Source organism: Hypanus sabinus, chromosome 11 (assembly GCF_030144855.1).
Source record: "Hypanus sabinus isolate sHypSab1 chromosome 11, sHypSab1.hap1, whole genome shotgun sequence".
Taxonomy (NCBI): domain Eukaryota; kingdom Metazoa; phylum Chordata; class Chondrichthyes; order Myliobatiformes; family Dasyatidae; genus Hypanus; species Hypanus sabinus.
This window is the reverse complement of record NC_082716.1, coordinates 39,503,626-39,523,154: the sequence shown is the minus strand read 5'-3', so window position 1 is coordinate 39,523,154 and position 19,529 is coordinate 39,503,626. Positions and strand designations below refer to the sequence as shown.

Here is a 19,529-nt window from a genome sequence, read left to right as displayed (position 1 = left end):
AATATACAAGGCATTCAATATGTATTTGTGAATGCAAGTATTATGCTTGCTTTTAACAAATGATGTAATGACCTTGATGCCACTGGCAAAGCCAAGACTGAACCAAGTCTTTGTGGATTGTATGGTAGATTGTCCTCACTTTGACACAGTATCCTGTTTATTAACAGCTGGTCCATGATTTTCCGAACCATGTCACTTGTACTAAGTCCCTTGTTAGAGGGAAGACATGGATTCACGACACTTCTGTGTGAACATTATAAGGTGAAACTTTAAGGGCATGATAACTTGCATCTGATTTGTGGTGTGTGTCATGTAGAAGGTGACTACTGACTGACCCCCTGTCCTTTCTATGTCATGTTTCATTTCACTATTTCTTTCTGCATAGTAGAGCGCAGACTAAGGGTTAACAGTATACTGCACATAAGCAAGCACAGCTGACTACTATACGTGGTGCTTGAAAAGCCAAATGCAGCCTCGTTGTAAAGGCCATTCATTATCACTGCTGATATTCAGCTCTTTTTATGTTTGCGGCAAGGCCGTGATGGGGGGTAAACAGCAACTGCGACTTTACTGATGGGGGAGTTCAGGGTTAGTTAACTTCTTATGCAAAATCCATTTGATAGATTACAATGGGATTCATTTTGAATGCCTAGTGCTTTTCTGTTTTATACTTTTTTGTATAAAAGAGTTCCATAACTATTAGTTAAATACCACTTTTTCAATATTACGAGTAAACACTCATGCACGGACACATATGTACATACTCATACAATCTCCTCGTCCTTGTATAGTATGTGGGATTTTTTTTCCCAGAAATGTTGTGGGAAGTGTAAGAAACCTATATCCTAGAGTTCTGTTGAGTGCCAATAAACCTGATGACAGTTATAAAATACATGCTCCTCTGAAATTGTGAATCCATTTCATGATAACAGATTCAGAACATATACAGGCTAAAAGACAAAGGATGACTTTGGACAATTCATTGCAATTGAATTGTGTAGTCTGAGAAACTTCATTTTCCTCCATATCCCCTTGAGTTTATATTTTAGTACAGATTGTTTTGTAAAGGAAGTTGAATGTGCTTAAAATAGTCTAAGTCCATTTAAAGGCACGGCATTGTCTGTAATAGAAAGAACAGAGATGTGCTTTCAACAGGATATTGTATGAATGCATGGTAATAATAACATCAGAAAGCAGATTTTGGTGCTGGACAACAGAATTGACTTGTTAGTCACAAGCTGTTGTTTCTTTGCATATTCCAAAATGCATTGCTGATACAGGGTTGATCATTCATTAAACGTGGTAGTTATTTCGGCCAGCAAGAAAGAATGTGCATTGTTGTACTTGATATCATAAAATCTCATGGAGCACATGACAGCTAATCAATTGCTTTGCAATCTGTTTTACTGGGGTTATATGGACAAATGCTGAGGCCCAGAAAACGGAAAGAGATAAATGAGTATTTAACTAGTTTTGTTAACACATGTTGAGGGTCATTATCATATACTGATAACGCTAGAGATCTTTTATTGAAGAGTGAAGTCAGGATGTAAGGTCTCATCTGAAACAGCTCATATTGACAACATATCACTCATTTAATTCAGCACTCAGCACCATGCCTCATTGTGCATTCTCCTGTCAGCAGTGATGGCCTTAACAGCAAGGTCACATTTGAGAGAGTCTTCCATCAAAGTCCTGCCAAAACTTGTCAATGGGAAACTCGTTCTCTGAGTAGAGTTATGCTTCACATACAAAAAGGTGATATAGTTGTTACAGGCCTGGTTCTGGTCCCAGAACTTTACCGAGGTTTCTTAGGACAGCATTCTAATCATCTGCAGTTGTTTTGATAAATCAATAGGTCTGAAATGGGGATGCTCACTGGACATTGCACAGTATTATTTGAAAGTTAACTGGATCCAGCACATAAAGTCTTCTGCTAAAGGAGCAAATCAAAGGCAGTGTATCTTTGGGTGAATAATTAATATCAAGATTCCTCACAGTTTTCACAGCTTCTGTGAAGCCCAGATCAAGTGTATGATGGACTTCTCTCCACTTGTTTGGAAAAATACATCAAGAACATTTATGTATGTTAACATGATTCAGTACAAAGCAGCTGAGTTGAATGACAGTCTAACCACCACCCTGAACATTCATTCCCTTCTGTGCAGATGCAACATGACTGCAGTGTGTTGCATCTTTAAAATGCTCAGGAATTACATGCTAGCTTCACTAATACCTCCCAAACTCGCATCCTCCACTGCAACAAAGCATACAGACAGCAGGAGCATGGAAGCGCCATTATCTGACAGCTCCACTCCATGTTCTGACTTTAGAAGTATATTGCCATACCTTTGTTTTCAAGGAGTCACTACCATAAACTTTGTCACTCAACAACACTGTGGGACTGCCATCACAGGAAGGATTGTTACAGTTGGAGGAGTGGCCGAACATCTCATCTTTTCAAGGGTGGGTAGAGGTAGTCACTAAATACTGTTTTATTTTCCAGCCATGTCCACCTCTTGAAAAATGAATAGGTTAGAGCACTGGATAGATCCTGAAGCCACAGACTTCTCAGTTAGAAAAGAACAGATCAGGCTGAAGCATACGGGCTTTGTGATAGTGAGCGTGTGGACATCATTTTGTAACTGATTTTCATTCTCTTCCCTGGGCCAAAATCTCAGTGTAATCTACATTGTTTATAACAGGCAGAATCAGAATCAGGTTTAATATCACCGGCTTATGCTGTGAAATCTGTTAAATTTAAGGCAGCAGTACAATGAAATACTGAATAAATAAATATAGTGGAAAAAACTGAATGACATTAAGTGTATATATATGTCTGTTAAATAGTTGTTAAAATAAGTAATGCAAAAAAACAAATGAAGAATTAGTGAGGTAGTGTTCATGGGTTCAATGTCCATTTAGAAATCAGATGGCCAAGGGGAAGAAGCTGTTCCTGAATCACTGAATGTGTGCTTTCAGGCATCTGTACGTCCTTCCCGATGGTAACAATGAGAGAAGAGCATGGCCTGGGTGATGGTTATCCTTAATGATGACCATCGTCTTCCTTAAGGCACCACTCCTTGATGATGTCTTGGATGCTATGGAGGCTAGTATCCATGATGCAGCTGACTCATTTTACAAGTTTCTGCAACTTACTTCAATCTTGTGCAGTAGCCTCCCCCCCCCCCCCCCCCCATAAGATGGTGATGCAGCCAGTTAGAATGCTGTCCCTGGTACATTTGTAGAAGTATTCTAATGCATCCAATCAAATACAAAATGGATATATAACCTCCTCATTTACAAATTTTGTAAATTTGTTTCTATCTGTCTTAATGCCAAGAAGTGGGTTCACCCACGATGCAGACTTCAAAATTTTTGGAGCTTTTGTTAAGGAATGAGAAATTTAATATTCCTAACACTTTACTGGTGGAAAAGGTCATTAGCTACAACACCTATAATATACAGTAAATGCATAACAATTACAGCCTTCTTGGAAAATAATTTTGCTTTGTATGTAAAGTTTTGCTTTGAAGCCATTAAAATTTCCTGTCAGACCAATGCCCTTCAAAATTTCCTGTTCCCTAGTTGCCTCCAGAGATTAAAGGGTGCTGTAGTACCCAGATGATGTAATTGGGCAGCCAGGAAGCGAGTTTAATATTGCATCCGCTCATTGACTGTCTTTGGCAGCTGTGCCTTCATGGCTCAAACTGCTTTTGGTGTGGTGGGAAATGGGAAAATAGATTCAATCTGGACCTCCAGCTAATGGTCTCTGAAGGATTCCTTTTGTGTGTGTGTGTGTGTGTGTGTGTGTGTGTGTGTGTGTGTGTGTGTGTGTGTGTGTGTATCTGCAATGAAACAAATGTGTAGACATTTTACCATATACCTTTCTCTCTTAAATTGCTTTCCACCAGTGCTGTATGTGTAGTGGAAAAAGATGTAGAAAGGTGTAGCACCATTTGTGACCTTGTGATAGCTAGTGTTTTTTTTTACAATCTTTTATGTATATTTGAAATGCATCATCAGTAGTAAAGTGGGAACTGTAGTGGTCGATTTGTGCAAAGCTCAATCCTACAACCACACTGCAATAACTAAGGAAATTGCATAGTGATATCCAAAAAAAAAAAGACTTTTTGCTGAAATATTGAGGTTAACTACAGTATATTATATCTAACTTACACCAAGGTATGTAGATGTCTAGTTCCCAGACATAGGTGAGATTTTATACTTCCAATGCTATATGCGGAATGGAATTGCATCTTAAAGATGAGCTTCATTTGTTTCATGTATACAGTGAAATACGTCATTGGCATTAACACGGTCTGAGGATGCGCTGGGTACAGCGTGCAAGTGTCGCCATGTTTCCAGTGCCAACATAGCATGCCCACAACTCATTAACTCACGGTCATAGACAGACAGACATACTTTATTGATCCCAAGGGAAATTGGGTTTCATTACAGTCGCAGGTTTATCCCTGTAACCTCTGTTACAGGGAGAAAGTACAAACTCTTTACAGACAGCAACGGGAATTGAAACCCAAACTTCTGATCACTGGTACCGTAAAGCATCATGCTGCCATAACGCAACCATGTCACCCATAGTTCTTGATGTGTATGGGGAAGTTACTATCCAGAAGGCATCATATATTTACCGTGAAAGACAGTGACTATATGTAGAACTTTTAGTCTGTTGAGTACAGTGTTTGCCAGTTGACAATAGGGGGATGAGGTATTTAATTTCATGTGCAGCAATGGGAATGGAGCTCTTGATAGCATCATTGGTCCACTATGCTTTTATAATATTATGTACACTCAACAGAAATTGCTCTTATAGAGTATGCCTTTAAGGAAATACAGAGCTGAAAATAGTCACCAAGTAATGCAATCTCAGAATAGAATTAACTTCATTCATAAATTAAATCATTGTGATGCAAAATTTTACTTTTTTTCTTTGTAACAGCAAAATTTCAAATAAATACTTTGTTTGGGGTCTGACGAAGATAGAAATTCTTTGTTGATGAGTTAACTGAGATACCCAACAGGAAGGAGTCTGATGAACCAGAGATGACACATTCACTTAATTGTCAATGCAACTAACCCTCTCTTCCTCATATTTCAATCTATTCATGACAGCTCCCCTATCAGCTTGTCATTTTCATACTGAAAAAAATCATATATACTGAATGCAAAGAAAAAAATGTTGTTATGTATAATGCTGTTTAAACTCTTTAGGTTTGAATTGTGATAGAACCTCTTATGATTGACACAGAATAATGTTTTTACACACCATCTCTAATCTATAACATACTTTACTCGTAGGCCTTCTACGTGTCCAATCTTTTTAAACCCAAGATGAAAGTACCCCCTCCACCTGTGCGAAGAGAGATAATTACTCCTGTGGACATCATTGACAGGAACAACCATCACGGGATGTGCTAATCACCTTTGCAATATGGGAAATGTGTTCTAACAGCAACAAATCAAAATGGACTGAAGCTGGTGCTGGTGAGAAAATAGTGACTGCTGAACAGCATGTATGCTGCTCTCTAATCTCATCTGACAGTAGAATGTAGGGGGAAAGACATTCTATCCACAATCTTGTGGGAACGTGTACCATAGCAGCATTTTAATCAAACCACAAAAACCACAGAGAAGGCATGAAAACTTAAAGCTTGTGAATTTGTTTGAACTGGTCAAAGTTGGCCATGAATGAATGAATGAATGCATTTGTTCAACAAAAGGAAAAGAAACTTTATAATAAACATCATATGCAAAAACATAACAGTGGCCATCTCATTTTATGTGACAAGGACCACTGCAGCAAACTTACATATTTTATATATAAATATATAAAAAAACTAAAACAAGATAACTATGTAAAATATTATTTCTGAATCAATCTTTTTTAGATATTTTATCCACTGCAATTAAAACTGTTTATGTGTCTTGACCTGTGTTATTTACAAAGTGCTGCTTAAAAAATAGCATTGATTTTTAAAAAAACATATTTTGTATGTAGTCAACTAAAGTATTATAAGCTTTTTTGAGGTGGGGATAATGTTTGATAAAACTACAGCTAGAGCCACTTGCATCGATAATAAACATCACAATAAGTCATTTGTTAGTACTCTATATTTTTATGTTTTGTAAAAAAATGTTTAGCTTCAACTTATTTCTTGTAGAATTTGAATGTTAACATCTGACTATTTTTCTGATGTAATTAGCTGTATGTTTTGGTTATGTGCTTTTGAAATAAAAGCTTCTAATGGACAGCGTGCTAATGTTTAGTTTTCAGATTTCCATTTTTCTCTCAGCTGCACACATTACATTCAAATATAATTAAGATGTAATTATTCACCCTTTTCTTAAAGCAAATACGTGGGACAATAATTTAACAAACTCTATTTAAGTCAGACTCGCCTTTGTTTGGAAAAACAGTGGAGAGTATTGGTAGTGGGATCCAACAGGATCCCACCACCAAGCACATCTTTCCCTCCCCCCCTTCTGCTTTCTGCAAGGATCGCTCCCTACGCAACTCCCTTGTCCACTCGTCCCCCCCACATCCCTTCCCATTGATCTCCCTCCTGGCACTTATCTTTGTGAGCGGAACAAGTGCTACACCTGCCCTTACACTTCCTCCCTCACCACCATTCAGGGTCCCAGACAGTCCTTCCAGGTGAGGCGACACTTCACCTGTGAGTCGGCTGGTGTGGTATACTGTGTCCGGTGCTCCCGGTGTGGCCTTTTACATATTGGTGAGACTCGACGCAGACTGGGAGACCACTTCGCTGAACACCTACGCTCGGTCCGCCAGAGAGAGCAGGATCTCCCAGTGGCCACACATTTTAATTCCACGTCCCATTCCCATTCTGATATGTCTATCCATGGCCAAAATGAATCCAAACTCAGGTTGGAGGAACAACACCTTATATACCAGATGGGTAGCCTCCAACCTGATGGCATGAACATTGACTTCTCTAACTTCCGTTAATGCCCCTCCTCCCCTTCTTACCCCATCCCTGACATATTTAGTTGTTTGCCTGTTCTCCATCTCCCTCTGGTGCTTCCCCCCCGTCCCCCTTTCTTTCTCCTGAGGCCTCCCGTCCCATGATCCTTTCTCTTTTCCAGTTCTGTATCATTTTCGCCAATCACCTTTCCAGCTCTTACCCCCTCCGGTCTTCTATCATTTCGCATTTCCCCCTCTCCCCCCACTACTTTCAAATCTCTTACTATCTTTCCTTTCAGTTAGTCCTGACAAAGGGTCTCGGCCCGAAACGTCGACAGTGCTTCTCCTTATAGATGCTGCCTGGCCTGCTGTGTTCCACCAGCATCTTGCGTGTGTTGTGAGAGTATTGCTTTCTGTACTCTGCACCAAGAATGGATCCTGATCTCTGGCCTGAGATGCATCTGTTATCCAAAGTGGCTTTTCAAATAGCATCACTATTGGAAGAGCATAGGGCATTAATTTTCCTCAAAATTCAGCCCAATTGGCACAGTTAAATGCGGCACATGTATTCTACCACTGAAATTTAGTTCCTTTGATTTCAGGAATATGGATTTTTGGAGCCAGAGTTCAACATATTAAAATAACTCCATAGTGTGTTCAAAACTAAAAATTGAAAGCAAAACTCCAGTGTTTCCTGGCCAACATCCCTCCTCCTGCTAATGCTATCAAAACGGACGATCTTGACATTCGTCCATGGGCATGTGATTTTAATGCCCAGTTCTCCTCTCCTACAGTGTAATTACCTATAGATTCCTTTCCATGTTGATCCACATCATAGATTTCTGCACCTTTGGAAAATTGGCCTGTTGTTGGAAGGAGTTGAAACATAAAGGCAAAATAGGCAAGTATTTAATCCAGATGATATAGGGATAATGTTGTTACTTTTTAAGCAAATGACCAAGTCCCATCGAAGCTACAACTGTAGCTACAGCAGACAAATGTATAACACAACCTATAGTTTGCTCTGCATGCCAGTAAGTAAAGTACTGTACATGTAACTTGTGCAGATACACCCAGTCCTGAGATACCAGCCAAGATCATTTGATTACGAACAATTGGTTTACTGACCAATACAGAATGTCTCTCTGGTGCTTCCCATTCCCTCCCCTCTCCCTTCCCCTTTTCTCAACCATGATCCTCCTTTCCCTGACCCCTTCCAACTCTCAGTCCACACTAGAGACCCATATCAGAATCAAGTTTATCATCATTGATATATGTTATGCATTTTTTTTGTGTGGCAACTGAACAGTGCAATACGTAAGATTACTACATTACTGTGCAAAAGTCTTGGCCCTAACAATGTGTACCTAAGACTTTTGCACAGTATTGTATGTACTGGATTCAGCACAGGTCAATTGATAAGTTAGTGTCCAAGTATTTAAAGCTGATGAATTCCCACCACTGATCCCCCTGTGGCACATGTTCAACCTTCTTCCCCTTCTTGAAGTCATCATTCACTTGCTTAGAAAGTAAGTAAATTGTTGTGTATTTAATATTTCAGTAATATTAGAGTAATTTTGATTAAGCATTCTTGTTCTTAATCATTTAAATAATTCATTAGGTGTATAAATACGTAAATTACATGTGTCTTGACACTACCATGTGGTACATACACATCTGGCTTAAAGAACACACAAAGACTTGTATTTCATGGTTCCCTTGTTTTCCTTCCAATTAGTTTAATGTTTTGAAATTACTCAACACAATGTAAATGTACCAAAGGAATCTATTGTAAGTTTTAGATTGAGTTTGTTTCTGATTAGCATATGACAAGATATTTTGGATGAGAGCTTGTATGGACTACTGATAAACACTGAATAGATTTTAAATACAGAATAGGTTTTAAAAATGAAGTGGGTGAATTGGCAGGACCAAATGGCAGATCAAAAATGATCTCCAGTGTATGGTAAATACTCCAGCAGGCAAAGAACTAACCTCTGACTTTCTGTCTGTAAGTCTCCCCACTTCTCTATTTACTCTGGTTAAACTTTGGTTTATCATCCCTAATACCTCCACCTAATACCTCCACTTTGTTTGATGTCCCTATAGTGAAGTGTTCCGGGGCATTTTTGAACAGCAAGTTTCTATATAAAAATAAATCATTGCTTGGTTATCTTACTTTAGCAGATTCCTTAAGGTTTTATTGCTTTTAACTATTCCAGGTTTTGATATACTGGAAACTTTGCCCAGTCCAGCTCTCACTGGTTCCCAAGTATGCCACATAAATCACTAATGGGGAGTTATCCTGCTACCCCATTCATTGCGTGAGGATTTGGGATAAGATTTTTTCAGCAATTTTTCTTCAGAAAATTAATCATCTAGTGACAATAGAACATAAAGTTTTTGACAAGAAATGGCCATTCAGCCCAACACAGGCCAAATTCCAGTACTCACAATGTGTTGAAGTAACTGGTGAGAACAGATTTGAAAGTCTCTAAGGTACTACTCTCAACTACACAACTAGCTACTTTGTTCCATATGTCCATAACTGGCTGTGTAAAGAAATGCTTCCCGATGTTAGTCTGAAATCTCCCTTTAACTAGTCTTTGCCTATGGCCCTGTATCCTTGATGATGGATTAGTTTTGAAGTAGCTGCTGGCAGCCACCTTACTTATATCCTGAATGATTTTGACTTCTATCATGCCTCCTCTCATTCTACGTCGACTTAGGCTAAAAAGATTTAATTCTTTCATCCTTTCTTCATGGCTCATACCCTACAGACCTGGAATGAGTCTTGTTGCCCTTCTCTGGACTCTCTCCAGTGCTTTCACATCCCTCATGAAATATGAAGACCAAAATTGTACAAGTGCATTATGCTGCTTAAGCATGTTATACAGTTTAAGGAGAACATCTCTCGACTTGAACTCCACTGATCGCATTATGTAGCCCAACATTCTATTAGCCTTCCTAATCGCTTCTGTGCATCATCTAGATGTTGATAGTGATGAGTCTACCAGGATGCCCAAATCCTTCTCATACAGTGCACTTTCTAACTCATGACCCCTCCTTCTATATTTACAGTGGCATGCAAAAGTTTGGGCACCACTGGTCAAAATTTCAGTTACTGTGAATATTTAAGTGAGTAGAAGATGAACTGATCTCCAGAAGTCATAAAATTAAAGATGAAACATTCTTTTCAACATTTTAAGCAAGATTAGTGTATAATTTTTGTTTTGTACAGTTTTAGAGTGAAAAAAAGGAAAGGAGCACCATGAAAAGTTTGGGCACCCCAAGAGATTTGAGCCCTCAGATTACTTTTACTAAGGTCTCAGACCTTAATTAGCTTGTTAGGGCTATGGCTTGTTCACAGTCATTATTAGGAAAGGCCAGGTGATGCAAATTTCAAAGCTTTATAAATACCCCTACTCCTCAGACCTTGTCCCAACAATCAGCAGCAATTGGATCCTCTAAGCAGCTGCCTAGCACTCTGAAAATTAAAATAAATGGTGCCCACAAAGCAGGAGAAGGCTATAAGAAGATAGCAAAGCATTTTCAGGTAGCCATTTCCTCAGTTCGTAATGTAATTAAGAAATGGCAGTTAACAGGAATGGTGGAGGTCAAATTGAGGTCTGGAAGATCAAGAAAACTTTCTGAGAGAACTGTTCATACGATCACTAGAAAGGCAAATCAAAACCGCGTGGTGAACTACATATACCTGTCTGGACATCCCCCACCCGCTGACTGCTCCTGTGGCTCCTCCCACCGACCGTGGCTCCTCCCACGGACCCCAGTATAAAGGCGATTGGAGCCACAAACCCTTCCTCAGAAGATTAGCATGGCCCCTGTGCAAGGATGACATGCAAATTCGTGAAGCATTCCATATTTTTGAGTTGCAGGAAGTATGGGATACAGAGAGATGATGAGAATTATTCTAAGGGAATTGGGGGTGCAGGAATTCACATTAAAAGGGTTGCTGGGCATAGGTGAGAGAACACAGGTCGGTATTTTTAGCTTTCTTAAGGGGTACAGGGTTTTTTTATAGGATATGATGGATAAACAGAAATAGGGTACTAGGATGGGGAAGATAAAGTGTAGGTTAGGGTATGTGTATGTGTGCGATTGGGTGAAGGGCTTTAGAATGTGAGTCCATCGCATACTCTGGAACAGAAGGAGGCGGTGATGCACCATTAAGCTGGATGCCAACTGCTGTAAAACAAGACGGAGAGAGAGAGAGAGACCCTTCCTCAGTCTCCAGGATGTTGTGTGATGATCACTTGCTGCTTGTGCTTTCTACCAGCCAATAAAAGCCTACCTTAACCCACGTCTCAGAGTTATTGATGGTGCATCAAACCCCCATTTGACTACAAAAGACCTTCAGGAAGATTTAGCAGACTCTGGAGTGGTGGTGCACTGTTCTACTGTGCAGCAACACCTGCACAAATATGACCTTCATGGAAGATTCATCAGAAGAAAACCTTTCCTGCATCCTCACCATAAAATTCAGCATCAGAAGTTTGCAAAGGAACATCTAAACAAGCCTGATGCATCTTGGAAATGAGTCCTGTGGACTGATGAAGTTAAAATAGAACTTTTTGGCCCCAATGAGCAAAGGTATGTTTGGAGAAAAAAGGATGCAAAGTTTCATGAAAAGAACACCTCTCCAACTGTGAAGCACAGGGTTGGATCGAACATGCTTTCGGCTTATGTTGCAGCCAGTGGCATGGGGAACATTTCACTGGTAGAGGGAAGAACAGATTCAATTAATTACCAGCAAATTCTGGAAGCACATATCACAATGTCTGTAAAAAAGCTGAAGATGAAAAGAGGATGGTTTCTACAGCAGGATAATGATCCTAAACACACCTCAAAACCACAATGGACTACCTCAAGAGGCACAAGCTGAAGATTTTGCCATGGCCCTCACAGTCCCCCAACGTAAACATAATTGAAAATCTGTGGATAGACCACAAAAGAGCAGTGCATGCAAGTTGGTCCAGGAATCTCACAGAACTAGAAGCCTTTTGCAAGGAAGAATGAGCGAAAATCCCCCAAACAAGCACTGAAAGACTCTTACCTGGCTACAGAAAGTGTTTATAAGCTGTGATACTTGCCAAAGGGAGTGTTATTAAGTACTGCAAGGTACACAAACTTTTGCTTTGGGTCCTTTTCCTTTTTTGTTATTTTGAAACAGTAAAGATGGAAATAAAAATGTAGTCTTGCTTAAAATATTAAAGAAATGTGTCATCTTTAACTTTATGCCTTTTGGAAATCAGGTTATCTTTTACTCGCTTAACTATTCACAGTAACAGAAATTTTGACCGGGGGTGCCCAAACTTTTGCATGCCACTGTATATCTAATATTTCCACTTCCTATATATAACACTTTACATTTAATTACATTAAATTTCATCTGCCATTTATCTGCCTGCATCTGGATTTTGTTTAGACCTAACCGTATTTGATCCAAGTAAATAATGTCAACTGCTCTATTGTTATCATAAATTTTAGTTGCCTCTTCATCGAACTCCAGGATATTAGTAAAACATGATTTCCCCTTTCTGAGCCCATGCTGGCTTTCTACTGACATGCCTATTCTTATCCGCTGCTTTTCCGTCTCATTCCTTATTATGGTTTTGCACTATTGGTTGATGATCTATATCCATGACCATGTTTGATGTGCGAAGTGACAAAATCAGTCAGGCCTGCAAGCTTCCTTAAACTCAGTCACGATGATGCAAATAACTTGGTCAGTGTTGTCTGGTTTGATGCTGCCAATTAATATAACCACATTGATTAAATATGGGCACTACAAGACCTCACTGTTTACATGTTTACAACAAGAAACATTACAAAGAACGTATATTAACACCTCTACTTTCTTCTACTTTCGGCATACAGTTCATCTAAAACTCTGACAGACTTCTATAGATACACAGTGGAGAGTAGACTGACTGGTTGTACCACCAATACCGTTGAATGGAAAAGTGGACAAAATGTAGGCCAGTTTATTATGGATAAATCCCTCCCCACCACTGACTGCAACACTGAACCGATCCCACAACCTTTGGACTCACTCTCAATGACTCTTCAACTCATGTTCTCATTATCTATACCTATTTATTTATCTATCCATATATCTGTGTCTGTCCATTTATTTATTTATTGATTAATTGTATTTGCACAATTTGTTGTCTCTTGCATTTTGGTTGTTTGTCCATCTTTGTTATGTGCAGTTTTTCATTGATTCTTTTGTGTTTCATTATACTTTCTGTGAATACCCACACAAAATGAATCTCAGGGTTGTACGTGGTGACGTACTTTGGTAAGATATTTACTTTGAACTTTGAGGAGCCGAGCAAAGAATATTAGCTAGAAGTTTAACTTGGTCAAAAACAACTCCGACCCTTTGGAAAGGTCATGCAGCTGTGCTGGAAACTAGATTAGCAATAAGCCTCCTGGGCCCTAAACAGTGAATATCCATCACATGCCTATATCAGATGGAATGACCACCTTCAATCTTTGCAGCCAGGCGGGTTTCAGTACAATGCTGCTTTCTCTGCTGTGGCAGTTGTGCCAGGCCCAATGAGCTGCAGGCTTTGACTAGCTACTGGACACTACCCACCCAGCAAACTGCCTTTTCCAAACAACTCCCTTCTGGAAAGCATTATCGGGCTATGAAAACAAAAAAAAAATCTTCACACTTAGAAGTTTCTTCCCCCAGCACTTAATCTGATCAACCATTAGATTAGCCTCCCACTCCCTCTCTATCTATTACCTCAATCATTGCACTGCACTGTGAACACATTAAACCACTTTTATAATGCTACTTTGTTTATTCTTTGCAATTGTTGAATGTTGGTTTTGTTGCATATTGCACCAACACACCACGGCAAATTCTTAATAAATGTAAATGTATATGGTGAATAATGTGATCCTTGGTTCTTGATAAGAACTTAGCCCTTCATTTTACTGATAGCCAATTGACAACCAGTAAAAGGGAATTTTACTATTTCCAAATGTAAAATTTGTAAATCCTTTATTTGAAAGCTTGTGATACTGCCATTAATGAATTCAAGATAAGCATAAACAGAGACATTTTGAAAGTAAACAAAATTGACTTGATTGCCTTTTAAATGAAAGGCAAAGGCCCACTCATATGGCTGGAGCCATGCACAACGCAGCATGAAAGGCTGAAGGCCAGATAGGAAGTGTACCTGGCTGCTTGGTTCAGCAAGTTGTGGAATGCCCCTGGAGTCAATAGTGAGTTCAGGTTCAGAGCAAGAAATCAGATGCACACATATTGGACTTCTGGTGTATGGTTCCAGGTTGTCAACATCTCTGAGGGTCTGTCCTGGGTCCAACTCATTCAAGTAATCACAAAGAAGGCATGCCAGTGGCACTGCTTCTTGAAGAGTTTGAGGAGATTTGATATGTCACTTGCAAACTTCTCTAGATGCAAGGTGGAGAGCACTCTGACTGTTCGCATCACAGCCTGGTACGGAAGGTTCACTGAAAGGGATTGCAGTGTTCGTATATTCAGTCTGCTCCATCACGGCACAGTACTCCCCACCATCAAGGTCATCTTCAACAGGCAGTACTTTGAGAAGGTGGTAGCCATAACTAAAGGCCCTCATTATCTGAGTGATGGCCTCTTCTTGTTACCACCATTAGGGAGAATGTTTAGGAACCTGAAAACCAACACCAGTTGATTCAGGGACAGTTTCTTCCCCTCTGTTATCGGGTTTCCCAATGGCCTATGATCTTTTTATTTATTTTACAATTTGTAGTCATTCTTATGTCATTGCACTGTACTGTTGCCACAACGCAACAAATTTCAAGTCATATAAGACAGTGATGATAAATCTGATTCTCATTCTGATTTCAAACATCTGTTCTATATGCTCTGCAGCTGGACAATGTTTCTCTGTAGCACTGCCAGCCAGCTGCCAGAACATTTAGGTCCAACAGTGACACACTGAGCAAAACAAATTATGCAATACTTTCGATGTCATCAACTTCACTTGGAAGAAGGAAAGGTGAGGCATTTTTATCTCCACTCTTGTTCAATTTAAAGAAGATGTATTATGTTTAAATCTGCATGGAGTGTAATAATGAGTGTTCTCCCTCAAAACCCGCGGGGAATGGGGTGTATGAAAATCGTTAAAAGAAACCACTACTCTATATCACACACTAGGATTCTATGCACAAACGTTTAAATAAATTACCAAACTATATGTTATCTCCTTACTGCCCTTTGAAAATAACAACGAGTTACATTGCAATTTTGTACTTTAAAGCTAAGCCATATTAATGTAAAATGCAGCAAAAATAACTCAGTGTATTCACATCATAGAAAGTGGCAGCTCTTCAAGAGGACACTGGCAGTAATCAGTCTATAACATTGCTACCTTTATGCTTAAATGCAAATAAACAAAAATATTTTTTCACAGAAAATCAAATTGATTAATATTCTTGGGAATTTTTGCTGCTAATTTTTATGCTTAAACTCTGGATAAGCAAGAGTTTGCTGTAGTTATGTTACTGGAATTGCAATTGCATTATTATTGTCACATGCACTGAGGTACAGTGAAAACTTGCCTTGCGTACTGTTCACACACATCAATTCATTACTCAGTGCATCAAGATAGTACAAGGCAAAGCAATAATATATTGCAGAATAAAGTGTAACAGCTAAAGGAAGTGCAGTGCAGTTCGACAATAAAATGCAAGATCAGAGGTAGAATGTGAGGTCAAGAGTTCATCGTATTATACCAGAGAATCGTTCAATAGTCTACAGCAACAGGGCAGAAGCTCTCCTTGAGCTCTGTTGAACATGATTCCAATGTTTTGTATCTTCTGCCGGATGGAAGAGGGAAGAAGAGAGGACATCTGGGCTGGGTGTGGTTGATTATGCTAGCTGCTTTACTATGGCATTGAGAGTCTAAGGAGGGGAGGCTGGTTTCTGTGATGATAAATTATACTCACTGTTTGCCACACTACAAGTGTTCAGTGACAGCATTCATCTCACACCTCCTCCCACTCACTTATACACCAGGGGCAATTAACCTCCCAACCTTGGGATGTGGAGAAAACCTACTACATCCAGGGGAAACTGACACGGTCGCAGGGAGAGTGTTCAAACTCCACCCACACAGCTATCCCAAGGTGATGATTGAACTGCGGCTTCTGGAGTCATGAGGAACATGCACCACTGTGCCACCCTGAGTCCATCAGAATCAACATGGTTAATAAAAATGAAAAGAAGTTAACAGATTTATTAAAGAGTTCATATATTGATACAGGGATACCAGTGGGTGTGGTTCATTCAGAATATATCAGTGTGTTGAATTATGTTTGAGTGGCTTCATGAATCTGGGATGAATGTGAGTTAACCTCTCTATATTGAAAATTGCTCCAGTCCCACTCATTTATGACAAACATGTGCATTACTTCACTGTATAAATATCAGATCCTCCCAGTGTAAAAGGATATGACTAGGAAGAGTTGCTGCAATGAGTAATAGATGAGCAATGTAGAAATTCAGAAGAAAGACTATAACAGCATGTGTAAACAGCACCTTTTGCGTTTATTATAACAGCAAACAACGTAGCCTCTGGGTAAGGATATACAGCTTCACATTTTTACATCTGGGCGTCATAGACTAGTCAAATGCCCCAGAGAAATGAAGGGGATTTTCTCTTCTCTAGAGAAATGTCAGTTTGGAAACCAAAAAGGATATTCTGCTTTGTAACATTTTTGATTTTTTTAAAGTACAGAATAATCAATCCCCTCCATAACCCACCCCTGAATTATGTTTTGGCTATCTGCTTTGGCAGTTCTTCATTTGATTTGGCATTGAATTTTATTTGATATTCCTCCTGGGAAGTAGCTTTTCATGTTTTATATTATTAAACAGATGCAAATTGTTCATGTGCAGCATAGTGATTCTATTGCCTCATATACAGCAGAAATGATAAATAATCTGTCATAGGTTTGATTCATATCAAGGTCCAGACATCTAAATAGCTTTCATTAAACGTGATCATGAAACTGTTGAATTGATTTTTGTAAACCTGCTGAATTCATTAGTGTTGTATGGATGTACAGGGAATCTCTAGTCTCTTTGACATTAAGTGACATCAGATCCACAGCAATGTACTTGGCACTGTGATCTGCCTTTATTAAGCCACTCGCTTGTGCCTGTTCATGACGTAACTACACAAAACTGGCAGACCACCCAGCTCTCACTTAAACCCTGCAAGTGCCTTCTCTCAAGTATCTATGGATTTGTGCCCAAATTGGGAGCTAAAGGCTGTTCATGTCTGAGGTTTACTTATTTAGAGATACAGCACTGATTAGGCCCTTCCGGCCCTTTGAGCTTGTTGCCCCAGCAACGGCAGCCCCCATTTCACCCTAACCCAAGTGTTTGGACTTGTAATCACAAAATCATAACCAAGATTTTTTGAATGATCCCTGGATAGTCTCCTTCATAGAAGAGATGGGGTAGGATTATGTAGTGAGGAGGGAGGGAATCCTTCATACTGACACTGGATCTTATGAAATCTTACTGCTTCAGGTGTTGGTACAGAAACCTTCGACCCACTCTTCTTCATGCTGATAATTTGCCATTCCTTGCCAAACAGCACTTGAATGAAGAATGGAGAGGAGTAAGGAATCAGGGATACTCCAGGTGAGGGACATCCAGGGTGACTTGGAACAACAGTTAACTGAGTTGGCAAATCCTGCAAGACATAGTGTAGCTGCAAGGCGACAGAGAAGAGGGGAGAAACCCCACTTAATATTCTTATTACTATTCCATACACTGTAAATATATCTGTGATCTATCTTTTCTTGTGGGAAGTCTATTCTAATAAGAATAAAACAACTATATCTTTCTGAAATGATGGAAAATTGTCCAAGTATCTTCTGCTCATAATAGGCTGGACAAGACTAACCCACTAATCACCATCTAAACTGTCAATCCTCAAACAACAGGGAAGTGAGGCAAGGGTGTTATTAATTGGCAGCCATTAATAACCTGTTTGCTGATGCTAGGTTAGTGTTTCACCAGGTCCCAGACCTCCTCACTTGCTTAGTACAAACATAGCAAAAGTGCAGGATCCTAGCACTGACTTAAGAATGACTGTACTTGACATCAATTGTCCAAATGTGGTATCAATTAGCCCCGACAAAACTGAGAGTCAAATGCAAAACATTATATTGGTTGGAGTCATTAGCGCTAAGGAAGATGATTATAGTTGTTAGAGGTTTGTCAGCTGGTAAGTAAAGGAAAGGTGTTATTAAGTAGCAACCATTAATAATCTGTTCTCTGATTCCCAGTTTGCGTTTCACCAGGGCTATTTGACTCAGTCAATGAAAGGCACTTCAAAAAACTTAAAAGAAATATTATTTATTCTTATTGCTTTATCCTCGTCACGTGCCAACATACAGTGAAAAGTTTGCCTTGCATACTGCTCATGCAAATCAAATCATTCCACTCTACATTTAAGTAGTACAAGGTTAAAAAGAACTATGCAAAATACATTATAAAAGCAGCAGAGAATGTGCAGTACAGGTAAACAATGAAGTGCTTGATCATAGCGAGTTGGGTTGTGAGGCAGAGAGTCCATCTTATCATGCAAAGGTTTGTTCGGGAGTTTGATAAAAGTATAGAAGCTGACCTTGAGCCTGGTGGTACGTGCTTTGAGGCTTTTGTTTCTTCTGCCCGATGGGATAGAGGAGAAGAAAACATGTCCAGGACTGGTGAGGTAGCAAGAAGTATAGATGGAGTCCATAAAGGGGAGGCTGGTTTCTGCGATGTGCTGAGCAGTGCCCACAACTCCCTGAAGTGTCTAATGATCATGGGCAGAGCAGTTGCCATACGAAGCTGTTATGCGGCCAAATAGAGTGCTTTCTATGGTGCATAAATAAAAAATAAGCAAGGGCTAACAGCAACTTCCCTAATTTCTTCAGCCTCCTGAGGAAGTGGAGGTATTAGTGTGCTTTCTTGGCCATGACATCAATGTGGTTGGACCAGACAGGCTGTTGGTGATGTTCACTCCCAGGAATTCTCAACCCTATGAACTTTAGCACTGCTGACGTAGATAGGAACATGTGCACCATCCCTTTCCTAAAACCAATACCCAAATAAAATCTCTCTTTTATGGAGCAAATTGGCTCATGGAGTATGGTGGAGTCAATAGGTATCAAAGATTTAACAGAAAGGACAAAAAGGAATAGAAGAAAGTTGATGTTGGATTTATTTATTTTATCACCAAAACTAGAAGATAATTGGATTTTTTTTTCTAATTTGTGTTGCTGAAAAAAATATTATAGAATCACAGAAAGGTTACATCATGGAAACCTCTAGATTAGTATAGTACCTTGAAAAAAATTTGTATCAAGACTATTTTCCCTTTAAATGTGCAAAAATTATGAAAGTAGATGTGGCATGGTAAAAGGGAGAATTTAGTTTGAAAACTCTCATTCACTAAAGCTTGTCCTCTTGTTTCAGAAAACAGAGTTTCCCCTCCACTACAGCCATCACCTGCATCTCCTCCATTTCCTGCACATCTGCCCTCAA

The 19,529-nt window shown here is 39.4% G+C and overlaps 1 protein-coding gene and 1 pseudogene across 1 annotated transcript in view; both read left to right on the top strand.

The window, feature by feature from the left end:
- plpp3 (phospholipid phosphatase 3) overlaps positions 1 to 6,272 on the top strand; it is a 132,147-nt gene extending 125,875 nt beyond the window's left edge. Inside the window, exon 6 of the mRNA XM_059984171.1 lies at positions 5,320 to 6,272. Within this exon, the coding sequence (XP_059840154.1) occupies positions 5,320 to 5,439 (120 nt within the window). The 3' untranslated portion in view covers positions 5,440 to 6,272. The remainder of the gene's footprint in view (positions 1 to 5,319) is intronic.
- A 4,497-nt stretch (positions 6,273 to 10,769) lies between these two features.
- On the top strand, positions 10,770 to 10,833 carry LOC132402364 (U6 spliceosomal RNA; annotated as a pseudogene).
- The last annotated feature ends 8,696 nt before the right edge of the window (positions 10,834 to 19,529 follow it).